Source organism: Alternaria metachromatica (assembly GCF_023757995.1).
Source record: "Alternaria metachromatica strain BMP 0045 chromosome Unknown scaffold_5, whole genome shotgun sequence".
NCBI classification, from domain to species: domain Eukaryota; kingdom Fungi; phylum Ascomycota; class Dothideomycetes; order Pleosporales; family Pleosporaceae; genus Alternaria; species Alternaria metachromatica.
The window spans coordinates 643,206-662,702 of record NW_026055496.1 but is presented as its reverse complement, the minus strand read 5'-3'; the positions used below and the strand labels follow the sequence as shown (position 1 = coordinate 662,702).

Genomic DNA, 19,497 nt, shown 5'->3' with positions numbered 1-19,497 from the left:
TCCGACTTCCCCTTCTCCTCCCACCACACGCCCCACTACGCCATCATGGCGGTCGCCATCAGATGATTCGCGAAGCCGATCATCATCAGAATCCTCTTCCTCTTCGTCCAACTGGAGGACGGGGTCACCACCTCGACCCATCCGCAATCAGGCAGGACTACCACCACCTGATGAGCTGATGGAAGGGGATATCGTCTACCTGACCCCAAAGACGATCCCAGACTCCTCCATCATTAGGAGTCACGTAAACCAGAGCGGCTTTGAAAATCACCCTATAGTCGTCCTGGGTAAGGAGAGACGAAAGGGCACCATGATCGTCAGTTTCCGGCTGCTTACCACCTTCAACGGCCACACAGTTGAGGAGAAGAGACAGGGCGATCGAAGATATCAAAGAAAGTTCTTTATGATGGTTGAGAACCATCAAGATATGGTTAACTCCACGATCAACCCGGTAGCCAAAATGGCTCCAGGTTTCGATGCGTTGAAGAGACGGAGCTACGTCAACCTCTCGCCCAATTCTCGCTTCCAGGTAGAATACGAGTATCTCGAGGCCTTTGGAAAGGATCCACTGCGGAGGCTTGACGCCGGGTCAGTCTCATATATCAAGAGCGCATGATCCGACACCTAAATTCCTCTTCCGACAATGCCGAACGCCACCGATGGCTCATGCCTGAAGGTCCCCGGCTCCTTTCTCTCGACAATGCTGATCGCCACCGATGGCTTACGCCTGAAGGTCCCCAGCACCCTTATATCGACAATGCCGAACGCCACCGATGGCTTATGCCTGAAGGTCCCCGGCACTCATCCCAGCGTCAAGGTCCGAATCCCGAAAGGGTTGTCGTCTTCCCGGTACGCCTTGCGAAGTCGTACGGATCCGAGGGACGCATCGACGACCTCCAGGCTGCATCATGTGCTGGCAGAACGACGAGTCACAGTCTCATGTAGTCTTCTACCGGGCGATTGTAGCTGGGTGATCGAAGGATGGTGCGGACGCGGTTGGATCCTTGGAGTTTATAACGTCTGCTTGCGCCGCTGTAGTACTATAATAATTAATGTCTCATTTGTTAGATCTCTGCATGCTCGCTTCGTGCTCGCTTCGTGATCACGAATATCGGATAATAAATGTGTCGGGGATGGATGTGTTGTGTGCGAAATTTGTGAGGGACGTAGCTACGTCATCCCGCACTAACTAAGGTTGCGCGGTCACACTAGCGCGTACACACACAACATCGACCTGAACTTCGCTCATTGTTGATGCAAACACGTTTCTGAGGTCGCCTAGTCTTCTGATCATCTCAGCCGTACACGCAACCGTATCTACGGTGCGTCCTCATGCTGAGCTCAGTTATGACCCATACTCAGGTAGTATCTTGTGTAGCGCAACCGACAAAGGCGACGGCTACTGACGACATATTATTTCGATCTCAAACTACAATATACTCACTCGTTCTCGGTCTAATATTGTTATCCCTCGTTACAGAGACCGCACACACCTTTTCTTTCTCGCCAGTCGCTCAAGGGGACAGTTTCCACCACACCAAATGATCTCTCACTACCTACGCTCTGTATCGCTGTTGCGATGCTCTTCCTTTTGATGTTTTCTTCTGTCACTCCCACCTTATCATATCCATGGCGACTATACCACTAGCCACGAAGGGGGTCGACTGATGGCCTACGAAAAGCCTCCCTTTCATCCGTTCATGGACATTGTACCAGTGAATACAAACATGACAGCGAAGGTAGTGGCGAGATGACATCAGAAAATACAAGAGCTATAGAGCTGGTAGTTCTATGACGTTCACTTGCGTGCCTTGGCCGCCTCTCTCTGGGCCTCTTGGTATATCCTTACGCACAAGCCATTCATTACTAAAGCACCCGGAGTACTCTCAAAAGCGCATTCCAAAAGTGCATGCACTCTTCAACTCCTAGCAAGTTCCTCGTCCACTACTTTGCTCACACCCAACTCTTGTTCGCTTCCAGGTCTGGCCTCGCTGAAACCTCGTGCGACCCCCTTTTGCAGCAGTCCCATCATATCGTTCTAACAACCGCGCAGGGTCTCTTTCTCTTCGATACACGCTATCCGAAGTAACTTGGGCGCTGGATCTTCCTGTATCTGCTACCATACTTCCGCAACCACAGCGCCCTTCAGCCCGTTAGCACGCCCTATTCAAACCACCTTACACCCGACATTCACCGCGCCTTGGTCACATTATCCCTACCTTCTGCTCTGAGCACGTGCACGCCCAGATTTGAGCTGCTACATAGCTCTCGCACTCTCTTCTCTCCCTGTATCATAGAGTCAACGCTCACCACCTACAATCGGCGTACAGTTTCGACTGCGAAATTCTTCTGGCCCGACCGCTGACGAGTCGATGGAAGGAGATACCGAAGACTTGTTTTCAGGTCTTGACTCTACGCACATAGTCATCCAGTCACACGAGCGACCACACGAGCCATCTGCTTCTCGACCGAACCTTGAACGTGCTTCATACGCTTACGATCATACCACGCACTCTTTCTCTGGCGGATACGAACTCGACGGTATTTACCCCCGCCGATTATTACACACTACCATCGCAAGTCAAGAGAAGCAGGTTCAAAACAATATGGGAGCTGATCAGTATTCTGGTATCGTGAACAGCCCTGTCGACCGAGTTTGCAATGTGACTGAGCATGAAGCAGGCGCACTCCTCAGCGTGGACAAGGGGAGAACTTCCAATAGTCCGTCGAACACCTTGAATGGAACAGAGCACGACACCATGGTGTACAGACTGAACGAGCCGACCCAAGAGCTAGGATTGGAACAACGCAGTCACGAGCCCGCCGTCTCCGATGAGCTCACGAAGCGCATACCAAAGCTGCCGCTCAGTGTGGAGGCACCCCTGGTACCAATTCTGGAAACGGAGTTTTCTACAGCGACGGAAGCGATGCACTCAAACTCGAGTGCGTTGACCAAGAACACGATGGAACATGCAGCTCCAACGTACCACTCACCGCCACAGCGACGACATGTTATGTCTCCCGATGGGACAAGTCAGAGGCCTTTCTCCACTATAGGATCTTCTGTGTCTTCCTTTAACCCTGTCCAGGACAGGACCCCGCCCCTTCGATGGACTCACAATCCCATTACCAGCACACCCGTTGTTGGTAAGGTTTACTTCATCCCTGATGGTGGTTACTTTCCTGCCTCAGTCATTCACATGCAGAAACAGCAAGAAGGCTTCTTCAAACATCCAGTACTTGTCACTGATGTAGATCATGACTTCGCGTACTTCTATGCTCTTACTAAATCTCCACCAGCTGCCATTGGAGAAATGGCAATGTGCCTACGCATGGGCAATAGTACAGCAGATGAAGGTGTCTACACATTAAGACTGGCGAACGGCTCACTCCCCATGCAGACCGAGACATGGATGAACCTTGAACAGCGCTTCTACATCGAGTGTGAGAACTTGAATGATTGGGCGATTGATGTTCGTATCGATACGGTTGATTTGTGGAAGCTGTGGAGGCGCGTACAGCAACTTGAGGCACGCCAGAATCGTTTCCTCTACAAGCCGCTTCCACGAGACATGAGTTTATTGCAGCCTGGAACGGTCGTCATGTTGTTGAATAATCCGCAATCATCGACTCTTGGCGCCCCTGTCCTCATAGTGGAAAACCAGTACCCTTACCTCCGCTATCTGCGCGTCAAAGAATTTAGCGACAACCCTCACTTCAACCCAACATCACGGCGCACTACTGGAAAACCTCGTCATCTGTGTTTGGAAATCTGCAAGTACCCAAAATGGGGACATGATGGCACACCAATCATGTTGGTCGAGTCTGATTCCCCGGAGATGCGTGAGTCGTCTTATGTTGAGGTATACCCAGCTCCCAGTACAAGCACTTTCGACATGTGCAAGACCTGGTGCTGGCCGCCGGTAGTCATTCAATCCCAGTCGATGGCTATACTTCGTGGTTATAGCTCATTCGTAGGAGCGCGCTTCAATTTCCAGACGACTTCACGGTCGCTATTTGTAGGGCCGACAAACCCCTTCCGCAACGGAGTTCCACAAACCCAACATGGCAACGTGGGATACCAGTCATTGCCACAACAACATGGCTACCAGGCAGCCGTGCCTCCTCCACCGCCGCATACATCGTTTGGGTTTCGCCAACCTGTCCAAAACAGTCAACTCACTGGCGTTTATGGACATGCTGGCGCCCCGTACTCACCAAGCATGTATCAGCATTGTAAGTGACACACAGTATACTCTGAATACAGCTGAGTACTGACGTCAATAGGCCCTACTATACTGTTTGACGGCTATGGCCACCCTTATTCGCACATGTAATTGTTCGCAATGGTTGGTTTGGAGAGGATGTTGATTCTATTTGGCCCCTCACGATTCGGGCAGGATTGCTAGGTGATCTAAAAGTAATGTGAGAGCATCATCTTGCTGAAGTTGTAGTTGTAGGAGCACTCTGTAATTCAGACGATCGTCTTGTATGACATCTCCTCATCGATCGTCGGTAGTTATACTCTCTTGCGACCGCTTCATAGTGTTGATACCAGATTAATCGACATGTAGTCGTGTTCTCCGTGCCAATAGACGCAATGTGAGCACATCGGCTTTTGGTGGGTGTGCATGTTGTCAGGGCCTTGATACAACCCTCAAGCTCCTTCCTCACCTGCCGCCTTTGCCCAACTGCAGATACAACCACCCTCCCACTGAACCACATTACGTCATGAACGATTTCCTTCGTCCTCTGGTATATTGTGACTGCCGCTCTCTTTTCGGTAACCGCATTAGCCGTCACCGGTGGTACATTCGGCAGAAGGAGACACCGCAGAAGGCCCTCTCCCGTATCGTACATCAGAGGAGGAAGGCCAAGCAGCAGGTAAGGGACTGCCAGTACCGCTTACTCGTTTCGCAATAGCAGAGAGATTAGACCGCGAAGCCCAGAAGCTCGACCTGGATGCCGGAACTGGGCCTGATCGCCGCGCGCATCACCCGAGCCGCAGAAACGCCAGTAAACATTACCTTGCGAGACCCTTCTCTTACTATGCACATCCCTCCTCGAGACGAAGGCTACCCAAGACAGCATCGTTGAGATTGAAGGCCGAGGGCGGAATGGGTCCTTCGGCGACAGGCAACCGAATACGCTCCACGCAGTCGCCGACTCGAGTCAGAAACAACAGACTTCCTCACTCTTACGGTCTCATCCCACAGCGACTGTCGTTGAGGAGCGCCATTGTCGCGTGGCTACAGATCCTCGTGTAAAATCTTCCGATGCCACAAGCCACCAGGGTCGAGATTCGCTCTCGACGCTCGCCGCGGGATGCCTCAACCTACTATAGTTGACGATACCCGCCATCCACGAAGACACTAGTCAGCACTATCACGCCTTCGGTTCGCACCTTGTCGAAGGACCCGAGGTCTAGTCCTGTCTCCACAAACGCCTGAAGATCCAGAGCAGCTCGTGACCCGTCACGATCGAAGAAGCCCATCGCGACCCTCTTCCATCTTATCGTCTACCGACGCTCGCCGCCTCACCGACATTTCTACACCGAGCAGAGTGCGCTGCTAGCCCCACCTAGGAAACCATATGCGTCGAGGAAAATATCAAGTCCAATAATCGGAGGCAATATGGGTGGAGATAAGGTATTCAGAAGTCACAAAGTGAGGGGGATACGCTCAATATCGGCGTGGCACATGGCAATGTGCAGCCCCTGTTGAAACAGGCTGCAAATGAGATGCGTGTCAGGGACTGCGTTTCGAAAGCCACGCTGACCGCGCTCTATCGAACCTCATTTAATACGCGGGTAATGGTTGTGTGCTGCACTGTCATCCACGCGAGCCGGAAGTAGTGCCTAAAGACGACATCTAGAGGTTCGTCGCAGCGCGTGGACGTCTGGGCATCTACAAGCGGAAGTGCGTGGGCAGATGCCTCGGTGTTACACAATATTGCATCGTTCACGCCAGCGGCCGCTACTGTAGGCAAAAGGAATCGGTTGCCACGTGTTGATACCCCTGGCACCACGGCATTATCTTGACGAAAGCCTGCATGAGTCGTCGCGCTCTGAGGATGCCGTAAGCGCCGAAGATCTTCGCCCTGTAGAGCGACCATGGGATTCTTGCGACGATAACCTAACGATAATTCTCTCGCGGCTAGAGCGGGCAAGCTTCGAAAATTCTAAAACCCTTCGAAAAAAAATTGACCCCAGATCAGCAGTATGGTCTGATGTTTGCCAGGGTAACGGCATTTGCATGCGGCAAGTCGGGATCTTTGGCGGCGGAGGATGCTGCACCGGCATCGCTTCGCAATCACAGAGGCGCCGGGGGCTAAAGAGACGACGGTCGATTCTGATGATCCGAAGCCTTCGCTGGGATGATCAATACACTTGCATCGTCGTTTTCGCTGAGCTTGGCGAGAATGAACCTCTACTCATCCGCTAGCGGCGTCTGCGCTCGCCACGGAATGTGGTTGAACGGGAAGGACCCTTTGCCAACCGCCCTAGAGCTCCGGGAGAACGCTACGATGCGAGCGAAGAATGCATTTTCGTCCCTGTGTCATCATCGCGTGGCTCCAAATTAGGTCCGCGCCCACCGCCAGTCTGAAACGCACGGGTGGATGCTTTTTTTTCTTTGACTTGTAGCACGTGCTGCATCACGCCGGGCAGCTGGGCATCGTGAGCGGGACTATTCCGGAGGAGATTGTGGCGGACCGTATGGTGAGCGTATCGCTGCTTGGCCTGGAGATGTCGGCTATACTCTGCTTACCGTGCAATCAACGTAGAGGGATCTGCAGCAGCGCAGGTGTAAAGAGGCTACGACTCGTGGGAGTTAAGTCGGAGCAATGCCGAAAGCGACAACGATGGGCAGATTGGGCACACCGGAGGCTTGAGGCTTGAAGGGTCCAGCATGGCGGAACTGTGGCAGTAATGCGGGCCACAGCCAAGGAGGGCGATGTCTCGCATGGACGGGCAACGATTCGCTGTCGCTGAGGTGGGGTTGCACACGTGGAAAGTGCGGCACATTTACCACTCTCCAGGCTGAGAAACACGACAATCTCCGCAGGCATGACCGGCCCTCACAGTCAGGCATCGATCGACTGTAGACGAGATGCAGATCTGCCGAGCCTCTTTACACATGATGACGCGCGGACATGGTTGCTCGCAGCGCAGCGTCGCGAGATTTGACAAAGATGCCGTCAGCGATTTGAGTGCGCCCGACCAATGCAGCACCTCCTGCATGTCGAGGAACGCAGGCATGCTGACCACAGCGGACATGGTGCCAGGCAAGGGTGCAACGTGCATTCCACGTTTTGGTGGCCTCAGCAGCAAACCTCCGGGCCTCTCAGTAACGGCGACGTGTTCCACATGGCCGTGGCACAGTACGACCAGTTCGTGGCAGCGGTCGCCACCAGAACGTTACGCGAAAACGGGTCCCAGGAGGTGAGCAAACGGCGGTGCAGATGCGAAACCTGGGTGTCGCTGGTATGTAAGAGGCTGCTGTGTCTGCGCAACGGCGCTTTGCTGCCTGGGGCGGCTTGGTGACACAGGTCGGTGCTCTGGGACAGGTTTGTGGAAGGGGCAGCAGCCTCTCTCAACAGAGCACAGAGGCACAACAGGATGCGCGTATCACTGGCCGTACCGGTCTTGCGTGCAGACGCGGACATGCAGCAACGTCGTCCCCTTTGAGCGCCTTGTCTCGCGTGGTGGCTGACTGAGATGGGGGCAGGCGGCGCCATCGTCGCCCACGACAGAGTGCATGCAGCTGCTCGCCGCGTGCTGAAGACGTCCAGGTCGTCGCAGCGAGCCTCTTCCGGCGGGCCCATGGCGTGGTCGCGGGCGGTCCCCTTTGTCGGCGTGCGGCGCTCAGAGACCTAGTCGTCGGCAGCGTCTCACCGTAGACAGGGGGCGGCAGAGGGCAGGGATGCCTCGTGGAAGCCCTTGGCCAAATACTTTATTCCCATGCGTTGGTGGCCGTGCATGCCGCCATGTGTCTCGTATGCGACTAGGAGGCCGCTGCGGTTAGTGCCTTTGTCATGGCCCAGCTCCAGGGCTAATTCGGCGCCATGCTAGGCCATCTTAGCTGTCTTAGGAGGGCGGTGTGAGGGCTGTTCAAGCGGCAGAAGACTCAGTGGTCACGGACCCCCAGACTGTGAAGGCCAATCCCAGCTAGGGTACCCACACATTGCCCTTCAGTGAGGTCCGCGATTTGATTCTCCGCGACCATCTTCTGCTCGGCATGCCCTTCCAGACGACATCTCTTCTCCCCTTGACTGCGTCTGTCTCCTCTGTGCCTGACAGCCTGAGCCCTCCCACCAGCGAGCCCCTCCACCCCCGACCCGACCACCACCACCACCACGACCCAGACCGACTGCCTATCGCACCTGCCTCCGCCGGCTCAGACGCACTTTCCGCGACTTCTTCAGCGAGCAAGAACAGCCCGCCCCCACCTTCCTCCCGTGCTATCAACCACGCGAGACGCTACACCCTCTCCCGCTTCCCTCTCCTCCGCAAAGGCAGCCGCGAATTGAGCAGGACGCCTTCCACCACAAAGAGCCCTGCCGAATCGCCCTTTTACGCTACAGGTGCACCACGCTCCTCGCAGTCTCTTGCGCGTGGGCCCGATCTTTCTCCCGCACGCGAGCCCGCCAGCCCCCACGACGACGGCGACGTCATAGCTGAAGAGGCGGAAAACACACACCGATTGCCAGACAGGCCGAGAGCAGGCAAGCCCGACAAGATGCATCAAACAAGTTCGCGGTTACTCCGCATGACGGACGATGAGCGGCCTTTTACAAGGGTGAGTACAACCATCCAGCAACTTTTTGAATCCGCCGAGATCGGCCCAGCCCATAATTTCGTTACCTCCGTCACCTCCCATGGAGCCGGATTTCCTAGTAGGTACTATTCCTACGAGACAACAGCGACCACCTGGGGAAAGCTTCGGAAGTTGGTCACAGTAACCACTATGATCCACTTCCAAAAGCCACCAAAGAGCAAAGGGGCCACCTTTTTGAAGCTTGCGCAGAACCACTGAGCGATCAGCTGCGACGAGCAATATCTCATACTCCCGAGATATCCACATGTCTATGGATTGGCGGAGGTCTGTTGTAGTATTGGATTTACTGCGTGCTTTTTCGGACCGATTTGAATTTCGACCGGGAATGCCGCGTGCTCGGAATGCGCCCGCAATCTGACACCTGCGTTGTGCCTTGGAACTTCCCGCAGCCGCTGCTATAGCAGTACCAAATTCTGAGCATGGGCAAGAATGTTGCTAACACATCAATTCAGGACTTCAAGGACCTCTTCTCGACGCTTATGGTTTCGCTTCCCCTCACAGCACACCGCGTTCGCTTTAGGATGATCGACTTCACCTTCACTTCGGATGAAGCAATTACCAACCTTGGATCCCTCAAATTCTCTCAGTCCAACCGCATGCCAGACCCCAAGGACTCATCACGTGTCGTCACGACGACCACTACGACCACCTTCTCAATGGCCAAGGAGATGGCTCGCTCCGTTTGCCAGAAGTTTCTTGAGGCTAAATTTGTTGAGTCGGTAGAAGGCAAGACAGATTTCATGAACAAGAGCTCGGTCTGGCAACTCACGCCCAAGGGCATTCACATTCTGGAGCGCTTTTGTACCCGCAACGGCATCGCTTCAGCCCACGTCAAGGCTGTCATTGAGTCTAACAGGAACCCGAGACAACTGGTTGTTCTCGAGCGCAACACTGAGACCGACAAGCTTCATCATGATGAACAGACGGTTGAGATCATCTTTCGCCGCTTTATCGGTACCACTGCCAATGAGACCCAGTCAGATTCTGACTCGATACATGAGTTTTCAAAGTGTGATGTCGGGGTCAAGCTTGTCAAACACCGACCCACTTCTCAGCGCCAGTTTGAGTACACCTTCAACGGACGCAACGCCGCACAGTGGTTGATGGACTGCTCAACCATGGTTGACCCCCGTGAAGCTATCGAGGTCGGCTCGCTATTCTTGCAGCTCAAACTTATTGCCCCAGTCGACCCTCGCAACTCAGAACACCAGTTCCAACCGTCAAAGCAGGTACACTACTATATCACCAATCACGGCGAGCGTGTCGCCGGCTGGCTCCTCGAGGAAGTTCCATCAGGCGGAGATGTAGCAGTCAAGTCAAGAGATGGCGTTGCCCGCGATTCCAACAGCAACCGTACCAACGTCATCATCCGTAACCCTTCATGGCGTCTATTGTACCGCGAGTTCCTCAAGGAAACCATGTGCGAGGAGAACCTCTCTTTCTATCTTGAGGTTCAACAGTTCAACAAGCAATATCGGGACGCTATCAACGACAAGGGTGATAACAAGGTCGAAACAATCCGGGAGACACTTGCTGCCGCATACGGTAAGACTGAACACGGTCCAATTTACAGACAATCTCTAATCAACCTCAGGTCTGTACAATGCTTTCTTGGCTCCCGGCTCTCCGAATGAGCTCAACATCGACCACAGTCTTCGCACACAGCTGGCTACTCGCATGACTCGTGCCGTTGGCGACGATGCAGCCATGTTGCAGAGTCTTAACGAAGTCGCCTCCTTATTCGAAAAGGCTCAGCAGTCTATCTTCAAGCTGATGTCTAGCGTACGTGCTAACTTCCACATTTGTGATTGTGATGGGTTGCTAACCTCACCACAGGACTCTGTGCCCAAATTCGTCAAGCATGCCAAGTACGGCCCTCAGCTCCGTGGTCTTGATGCCGCCGCAGCATCTGCCTACGTCGCTTCGCCCACTGCCACCCGATCATAGAATGAATATCGCGCCACCTTCACGACCGATTCTGAATCTCTCCGCAAGATAAAACGACGACGATATGCGAGTGCTGAACCATCTCAGGCCTAATCGCCTTAGTTGGATAGCTGGCATCACTTTCTTGGTGCATTTTTCTTTCGGCTCATCGACCTCTTCTCCTACTCCATTGCATCGAGTCATAGACTGCGGCGTTTTTGGGGTTCCGGGCCAAAACATTAGCATCGGGTGGTCGTTTGTGGAACTGTTCCTCTTTCCTTAGACCTACTCGACCTTCTGTTTACCTTTGTTGTCATTTCTTTTCTTTCTTCACCTAGGCGGTCATAGCGGGATGGCGATCTGCGAGCACTCGTCACGAAACGTTTCCAACAACTGAAGCTGGAAGCTGATCTCTTTTTCTTCTTTTCCCCAACCGATACGAAAGTTTAAGACCGAAATTCGCAGTAGGTTACCCAGATCACTCATCTGAGGTAACCACGCGCGGCTGTATTCCGGCTGTTATTCCCGTAACTTTTACACTTTCCGACAAGCGAGAGTCTCAATGAGGATGATTGGGTCGACATAGCCACGGTTCTCTCGCCGAGTGTTTTGTCAGTTTAGGTTGAGGAAGGGTGACCATGATGTTGGATGTGGGGAAGGCACCCGTACGACAGACGAAGGCACTTGATTCGCATCGGACGGACGATGCGATGCGACTGAACCCTAGCGCACCCTAATAGGAGGTTTCCGATGATACCCTCATGCTATAGAAGAACTCATAACGATACTACACACTTTGTCTTATTGCTGGTAACGACGTCAACGCAACTAATGGGCTCAATAGTCGCAAGTCATGGCATGCCTGCATTGTTGGACTGCACGGCCGCCTTACCTCAGCTTCCGCATTACATAAACATGTGCACCACCCTCGTGAAAACATCGACCACGCCTTTGCAAGTCTGGGCCCAAACTCTTTAGCATCCCCTAGCGCTACCCCCTCTGATCCAACATCGCAGTTACCTTCGCAGCAGCACGACCGGACATACCCTGCCTCAGCATCTGTCAGAAGTCAGGACGCAGGACTTGACCGGACTTCGCGAATCATGTTGATCAGCGAAAATGCCAGGGGTCTCTGCAGTTAACTCCGAAAGCTACTTCTGTGGGCTTTGCTGGTAGGCTGGTGACATCGATGGAGATCACCGAAGATGTGGTGCGTTGCTGGCGCAGGCAATGTGCTCCGGGGTCCGTGGTTGGTGCGGAGGAAGACCGGGGAAGCTGTTTGGCGGAGGGCAAGGCTACGCATCGGAGCTCGGTGCCGAGAGTCGTTGTCGGAATTCGCTTTCGGCGAAAGCCCCGAAAGTCGAATGAACGGAAGGTGTACGTGAGATGGGGTGTTCATGCGGTGATAAGGTTCAAGGGGTGAGAACTGTCATACTATCAAAGTGAATGCAGGGTACGCAACGGCGATGCCAGTAACTTGGTAACACGATGAGCCAAGCCTCCATTATCTATTTCTACCGTGATGATTGTCGGGTACTCGTGCCTCGATGCCGAGCTCAGATCTACAAGGCACATGCATCAAACGCGATCAAAACGCCGGTACTTGCTGAGTACGTCAGCCATCTGCATCTTGCGCTGCATAGTCAGCGTTTGCGACTCGACTTCGGAACAACCCTCTCGGGCCGGTGACCATCGTGCATCTCCGACCGCATATAGCCGTGCAGTGGCTTTCAGTGGGTTGCAGATTAGGTTTGTTAGATAGGGTTTTCTTAGAACAAACGGCGCAGTTCCCATGGAGTTTGGTGTACTCCGTCGTCGTGGTCTCTTCGGTCAGATGCATGTGATGCAGGGGAATATACATGGATTGCGGATGACTAATTCCGTCTCGAACGGCCGTGGTTGCGTCTCGCATTTGATGTATGTGGCAGGTGGTAGCGTTTTGTCCCCATGAACCCTCCGACAAGTCCACGAGCATCCTCTTCTGTCCAGTGTGAAAAGGGGGGACCCTGCATTGTGTAGTTAAAGTTTGAAATGCCACATGGTCATGCTGGGTGGCAGAAAACGTGCACTCGGTCCCGAGGATGTGGTAAGTTTTGCAAGCGTCGCTGTGTAGGATAGAAGAAGAGACTCGAATGTCAGTGGCGCTAAGCTGACTCCACAGATTACTCATAAAGTGTAAGGTGAGAAGGTAACGGGAAGTTTCTCACCTGTGCATGTGAAGTCGGAGAAACGTAGATATCGTAGCGGTCTTGGATGTTGGGACAGAGCAGTATGCGATCTGCGCGTCTGCTGTGCGTGTACGAATGGAGGCCTGGTGGAGATAGACATACCACTGGATTTGATGGGCAGGGTCTTCACTCGCTCCGTCATCGATGCCATGCATGGCTAGTTGTTGCTTGTAGCGCCAAACGTCTAGGCCCGCGGACTCCGATGCTTCTTATGGTACGACGCGTAGTCGCGATCGACAGGTACACTTTCCCCGTCGAGCAAGCCTCTGCGAACCGAGGCATCTGTGGCTTGCAACGAAGAAGGCTTGTGTCTCGCGGGAATCGCGGGATTTGATGCTACATTCGGGGTAGGGAGGTAATGACGTCCTAGAGCTAAGGAGGTAGTGCGGAAGGGTTCCATGGGTGGAAAGAAGGTTTCGGCATGCGGTATCTTGGGCCGAGGCAGATCGGTTGACACGAGACAAACCTTGGAAGCGTCGCGACCACGTGAGCTGGCGTGTTCGCGTTGCGCGTGGCATCCAGTCCGTGCGCTCTGTTTTCGGGTCTGACGCGATCGTCGAGACTGTTGCGATAGCAGCGATTAGGCACCAACATACAGTCAACACCACAAAATACCACCGAATCTCGTTCGCGCGTCTCAGAATTCTCTGTCCTCAATCGCTTTCAACTCGCTTCCCCGCACATACCTCCTCTACATCTCGACAACATGGGCCCGGCGCCGCCCAACAGCCAGATGGCTCCTCTGCCTACAAACCTGCCCTTCCGGCTTGTGAGTAAGACAATCGGGCAGGGCGCATATGCCTCGTACGTTGTAATCCCCCCTCGTCGAGTCTTGGGAGTCATTCGCTCATGGTAGATCTCCAGCATCCGCAAGGCCGTCCCGCACAACTCGCCCAAACCCGTCATCGCGATCAAGTTCATCAATAAAGAACACGCCCTCAAGACCGGCCGCCTCACTCCGAAACAAATCAAGATGGAGGTCGTCCTACACACACATCTCGGGAAGCACCAGAACATCATACACTGCTTAGGGTCTGGGGAGGATGCGCTATGGACGTGGATCGCCATGGAACTGGCCGAGGGCGGAGACTTGTTCGACAAGATCGAGGCGGACGAAGGTGTGGGTGAAGACATTGCGCATCTCTACTTCACGCAACTGGTCAACGCCGTGGCATATATGCACAGCATGGGTGTTGCGCATCGAGACATTAAACCCGAGAATGTATTACTGAGCGCCGAGGGGGATCTCAAACTCTCCGATTTCGGGTTGGCAGCATTGTTCAAGAAGGACGGGCAATTGCGACTCTGCAACACTGTATGTGGCTCGCCGCCCTACATCGCCCCGGAAATTGTATCAGGGAGGCGGAGCAAGAGGGCCGACATGCTAGACACCGGCTACGCAGCGAACATCTGCGATGTCTGGAGTTGTGGCATTGTGCTCTTCGTCCTCCTAGTCGGCAACACCCCTTGGGACGAGCCAACCAAACGCTCTGCAGAGTTCAAGGAATACGTCGAAACTGGGGGACACACTACCGATGAACTTTGGAGCAAGATCCCAGCGGAGCTACTCAGTCTGCTCCGCGGCATGCTGAAAGTCGATCCAAAAGAGCGCTTTACTCTCGATGAGATACGCACACACCCCTGGTGTACACGCAAGAACCCCTACTTGACTGCAAGCGGACGCAATGCGAATCCAGTAGGATTGGCGACACAGATGTTGTCGCAACTACGTATCGACTTCACAAGGCCGCCAACGCAGTCACAAAGAGAATTCTCGCAAGATGCAGACGAAGATGGCGATGCGATGGACATAGACACTGATGCAGATCCTCGCCGCTCAAGCGCTGTGAATTTCCTCTCCTCCACACAACCCGAGACTCCATCGGCAGAAACACCCTTCGACTGGGAGCGACCCCCACGTCTCGCCTCTCACGACGGCATCTCCGCCTCGCAGCCTGTTACAATCCCTGACAATCGTCCTATCAACATGAGCTCTACGCCCTGTTTATCGCAGCTTCCCTCATCAACACAGGATATGCTATCGCAGGACCCGTCCATGACACAATTCAGCTCGACTCCAGGTGTGCCTCTGACTTTTACGCAAGCAGCTCGAAAGTTCGCCGATATCCTTCCATCCTATTCCCTAGCACGTTTCATCTCTCCGCATAACCTTGGCCTACTCTTGCCTCTCCTTCTTACAGCTCTGCACCGCCTAGGCGTCCCTTCACCGTCCTTCACCGAGACGCAGATCGAGGAAGCGGAAAGAGCGGGGACAGCCTCTATACGGGTGAAGATGGCGGACGGACGACGACAAGGCTTGAACGGCCATATTGTCATCGAGAAGGCGGTCTACGATGGAAGTGCTTACTGGGAGGTGAGGTTTGTCAAAGCTAGTGGAGATCCTTTGGAGTGGAGAAGGTTCTTCAAGAACATGGTGCTTTGTGTTGGAGATGTTGTGCTGCGGCCCAACTAGGCCAGGCTGGAAACGGAACGTGAAGCACGATAGATGACGATATACCCCGGGTTATATAATGATGGGATGGGGACATGGGGGTTTGGTATCATAGATTAATCGCAAATTCAACTTTGGTTAATACTGCAACTTCAAGAAGTGCAATGGTATTATGTGTCGCAATGTATAGGAAAAGGACAGGCGAAGCTGCAATGAACATTGGAACGCGAAGGCGGAAACACCAAAGCCTATCTACAGCATCATAGCGCTGACGATAGCAGCCACGGTAATGATCAAGCCACTTACTCCGACAATGCTCGCAGCGCTGTCGTCATCTTCATTTCCACTGCCTCCGCTTCCGCCTCCATTTCCCTTAGGTTGATCCTCCGCCTTCAGCTCACCCGGACCGTATGCCTTGAAGCCTCCAGAGATGGAACTCGCATGTCCCGTAGAGCCCTCGACACACTTGCTGTCATCCTGGAAGGCGTCCCAGGCTTGCTTCCAAGCAGCGTCAGGATCAGCGTAGGTTGTCGCGGTGTAGAAGATCTTGCAGTCACTGGCTTCGTAGATGTACTGCAGAGGTGTTCCAGAAGCATCGCCTTTTCGGACCTGGTCCTGGGACTGAAGGCGCGATGATCGGTCTCCGGCGCGTGTAAGTACTTGCGGGACGTTGGCGACGGCAGAGAGGGCGGCGTCATTGTCGGAGTAGGCCGATAGGGAAAGGGCGGTGCTTATGTTCAATGCGACTTGGGCGTACTGTTGCCAGAAAAACAGAGGCGTTACTTCTAAATCGTGGTGTACCATGTCAGCGCATGTCTCATGTGTAAAGCTTATAGGGATGTTACTTACCACCACCCTTTGATCCGGTCACAGTTTGGATGGGCTTGTTCTCTGGACGGCCACCGACTGTCACTGCCTTGACACCGGCGATGTTCTTGAGCTCTTCGTGGAAAGAAGCGCAAGATGAACCACATAGGGCATCGGTATACATGACGACGTTCTCCGCCTTGAAAGGGGTGGGACGAGTGCCGTTCGTAAAATACCAGTCTGGGGGAAGGATGGACACTTGATCGGTGTAGTTGTACCGCATCGTCCTGGTGAATGAGTCGCCGTTCAATTCGACCGGACCATCAAAGTCATCCCAGCCCTTGAAGTCGGCCCCGTCAGCATTGCGGAAGTGCCACCATGACCAATATCTGTACATGGAGCCCTCTTCTATGCTCTCATTGAGCAATGAGGCATACTCATTAGCCTTGGCGGAGTCACTTCTGATCTCATTAACCGCATCGCCAATCTTAACAAAAGCATCGCTGGCCCTGTATCGCTGTCCAGAGAAAGGCTCCATCTCGGGGAACAGCTGTATGAATGTGTCGAGAAGTAGGTTTGTGCTGCCGCCTCCATTCTCGCGCAGATCGATGATGAGTTTCTGCTTGTTCTCGCCCATGCATTGAGTGAGGAAGGAAGAAACGGTTTGCTATGTGGCGGAGAAGATGACGTCAGTTCATGTCTGGTATGCACGCTGTTTATCAATGACTTACCTGGAAATCCGTGCCGAACTCACTTTCGGTCAAGTCACTACCCGGGATGCTGAATGATATGATCTTGAGGACCGCTATATCATCATAACCTTCTCCACTGAGGAAGGCACCAACAACAACACCGTTCGAGTCCGCTGCAACAACGTTCTCCGCATAGGAACCGGGGGATGTTCCCATCGTTTGTCGTTTGTTGCGGTTTGTACCGAGAGGAATTCGAGGAACTGGTCCGGGAGCACTGGGCGCAATAATGTGGTTGAATACAGAAGGTAGCATGGGTTTTGGAAGAGCGACATCGGACGAGTCAGAAGCACCCTTTGTGCTAGCTGAGAGAGGTGAGTCGCTTGAACCGACGCAGAAGGTATCGAAGAAAGACTGTCCATCGGTTATGCCAACGAAACTGCGATCTGTGCTAGCTCCGTTCGGAACGGAAGCTGTAGAGCCATTTGCCCAAGTGATATCAGTGCTGGGGCCGTCGTATTTCGTTTGATCCATAAACGCGCCAGTGTTATCCGTGTCTCCTTTTGCCAGCATGTTGTTGAGCAGTCCATCGGAGTCGATGTACTGTGACCAGGAATTGGACGTCAGGAAGTCGTATGGGTTCTGACCGTTGATCTCCGTGATCTCGGAAACATCTGAGCTACCCTCGGCTACACTTGCAACATCATCAGCCAGATAGAGCTTTGGAAGCGCTTTGCCGTCCTCGGAGATGGATGCAACATTGGCCTGTCTGAAGAATGAGAACACCTGAAGTATATCAGGCCGGTAGTTGAAATGGAAATTTCCGGTCCGGATAGTGATGTTTTGGATGGCGAGTTGAACCGCATATTCGCTGGAGAAAGAATCGAGGTTGTTCTTTACGTTGTCCAGTTCGGCTTCGATGTCCAGGGGTCCAAACTCCCAGTCATCGCCAGGTTTCTTCAGCCATACGAGTTCAGACTGGAACTGCCATAGCTCTTTTAGCTCATCGATAAGCTGAGAGTTTCCTTGGACGTCAACGGGGACTGAATCCAGACAGTCAAACGCGGCCTGTGCCTCGATACTCGTCGATTCCTGGAGCTGTGACGCAACACTCGCGCATGGCTCAGAAGAGGAGGATTGCGCTGCGACGAGTGCTGTTGAAGCCAAGAGCAGGGTGTTCTTCAGCATAATGATGTGTGTTGGCCTCGAGGCCGATCTCGTCCGAAGAAATAGGAGGATTTATTGGACGACGCACGAGCAGTGAATAAAACAAAGTACACTGCTCAACAAAGTAGTAGGAGACCCACGTGGCCGAGAGGGACGTGACGGCCAAGATGTTGGGAACTTCAAAAGCTGGTGATGTCTCAGCTGAAGGACAGCAGGATGTTCCTACCTGATATAGGAGTATAAACGAGTAAACGAGCAAAGGCGCACCCTGATGTGCTTTACCTTCATCGGTCTAGGCTCTCGGGAGGCCTGAGCCGCAATCAGATGGATGAGTGATAGCGCCAGGATCTCCGCAATCGACACCCGCCTTTGAGTTAGCTAGCCTGCTAGTAAGGCTGAAAATCTACAACCTACCAATAAACATCGCTCAGCTGCGATCTATGCACCGCCCATCCGGCGTCCACAGCCCATCTCTGCACCATGGAACAATGCAAGCCATTGCAAAGCGCATTGCGGGCGCGACATTATGTCTTGGCTCAAACACACAAGTGCATCGAGGCGTTTACTGAGGGACGTGGATTGGAATTGCGCGAGACCATAGGCGAGTCCAACCGCCAATGAGATCATCAAACGCTAAGTGCAATAGCTTTTTCTCGCATGTTTATGTCGCTTTTTGCTGGTGTGCCACCGCACAGCAGTAGCGCGCCAAGCATGGCTCAGTAGCATGCAGTATTGAGGGTGAGGCGCGGACGAGTATCCAATGCAGCATGGCGCTTGCATGGCTAGGCGAGCGATCAGAGCTATTACGGCCACCGGTCAGGGTCCACCAGACAGATACTTGACAAAATATGGCAAGCTGTGAGAACTGCCTGATTTGTGGAAATGTGCAATGTTCAGATGCTGAGAGTAATGGATGAGTGTTGTTGTTCATGTTACGTTCTGTAACATGAACATACCCCTGAGGTCGTGCCAAGACCCTCACGTTTGACAGGTACATCTCATGTCGTGCACGCAGCTCAAGCACTACCTCTCAAAATTTACCACATTTAGAAACATGACGAATCGGATCTGCCTGGCGGAAGGCTTATGGCACTGGATGCTCGTCGCATCATCTTGAGGTAGACTACAATATCAACGGGATACCATTCATGGACAAGTGCCATCTGATGCTCACCCGAACCCGCCAACACTAGTCCCGATCCCCTACCGGTCTGCGCAAATCTTGAGACAGTGCGTAGTACATGGCTTGATATGGCTGCCTCCCGAGGTGCAAGACAGGTCAGAAGCTGAAGTATCAGGCAACCGACATATTCGGCCCGTCAAATACGAGATCGCTGTGTGGCAGGGCGAGGACACTAGACATACAATTCGGCCCCCATCTGTAACGATAT

The 19,497-nt window shown here is 53.4% G+C and overlaps 5 protein-coding genes across 5 annotated transcripts; 4 read left to right on the top strand and 1 right to left on the bottom strand.

The window, feature by feature from the left end:
- Positions 1-45: 45 nt before the first annotated feature.
- On the top strand, positions 46-616 carry J4E83_003163 (uncharacterized protein; the record flags this gene model as incomplete). The annotated part of the gene is made up of 2 exons (XM_049330101.1): positions 46-51; positions 152-616. 2 exons carry the CDS (start codon positions 46-48, stop codon positions 614-616), a joined length of 471 nt encoding a protein of 156 aa, XP_049190597.1.
- A 1,990-nt stretch (positions 617-2,606) lies between these two features.
- Positions 2,607-4,337, top strand: J4E83_003162 (uncharacterized protein; the record flags this gene model as incomplete). The annotated part of the gene is made up of 2 exons (XM_049330100.1): positions 2,607-3,843; positions 4,288-4,337. 2 exons carry the CDS (start codon positions 2,607-2,609, stop codon positions 4,335-4,337), a joined length of 1,287 nt encoding a protein of 428 aa, XP_049190596.1.
- A 3,900-nt stretch (positions 4,338-8,237) lies between these two features.
- J4E83_003161 (uncharacterized protein) lies at positions 8,238-10,784 on the top strand (the record flags this gene model as incomplete). The annotated part of the gene is made up of 4 exons (XM_049330099.1): positions 8,238-8,798; positions 9,290-10,382; positions 10,432-10,619; positions 10,674-10,784. The coding sequence occupies 4 exons, from the start codon at positions 8,238-8,240 to the stop codon at positions 10,782-10,784; spliced, it is 1,953 nt and encodes a 650-aa protein (XP_049190595.1).
- A 2,913-nt stretch (positions 10,785-13,697) lies between these two features.
- On the top strand, positions 13,698-15,464 carry J4E83_003160 (uncharacterized protein; the record flags this gene model as incomplete). The annotated part of the gene is made up of 2 exons (XM_049330098.1): positions 13,698-13,795; positions 13,856-15,464. 2 exons carry the CDS (start codon positions 13,698-13,700, stop codon positions 15,462-15,464), a joined length of 1,707 nt encoding a protein of 568 aa, XP_049190594.1.
- Positions 15,465-15,695: 231 nt separating this feature from the next.
- Positions 15,696-18,127, bottom strand: J4E83_003159 (uncharacterized protein; the record flags this gene model as incomplete). The annotated part of the gene is made up of 3 exons (XM_049330097.1): positions 15,696-16,228; positions 16,293-16,917; positions 16,982-18,127. 3 exons carry the CDS (start codon positions 18,125-18,127, stop codon positions 15,696-15,698), a joined length of 2,304 nt encoding a protein of 767 aa, XP_049190593.1.
- Positions 18,128-19,497: the final 1,370 nt, after the last annotated feature.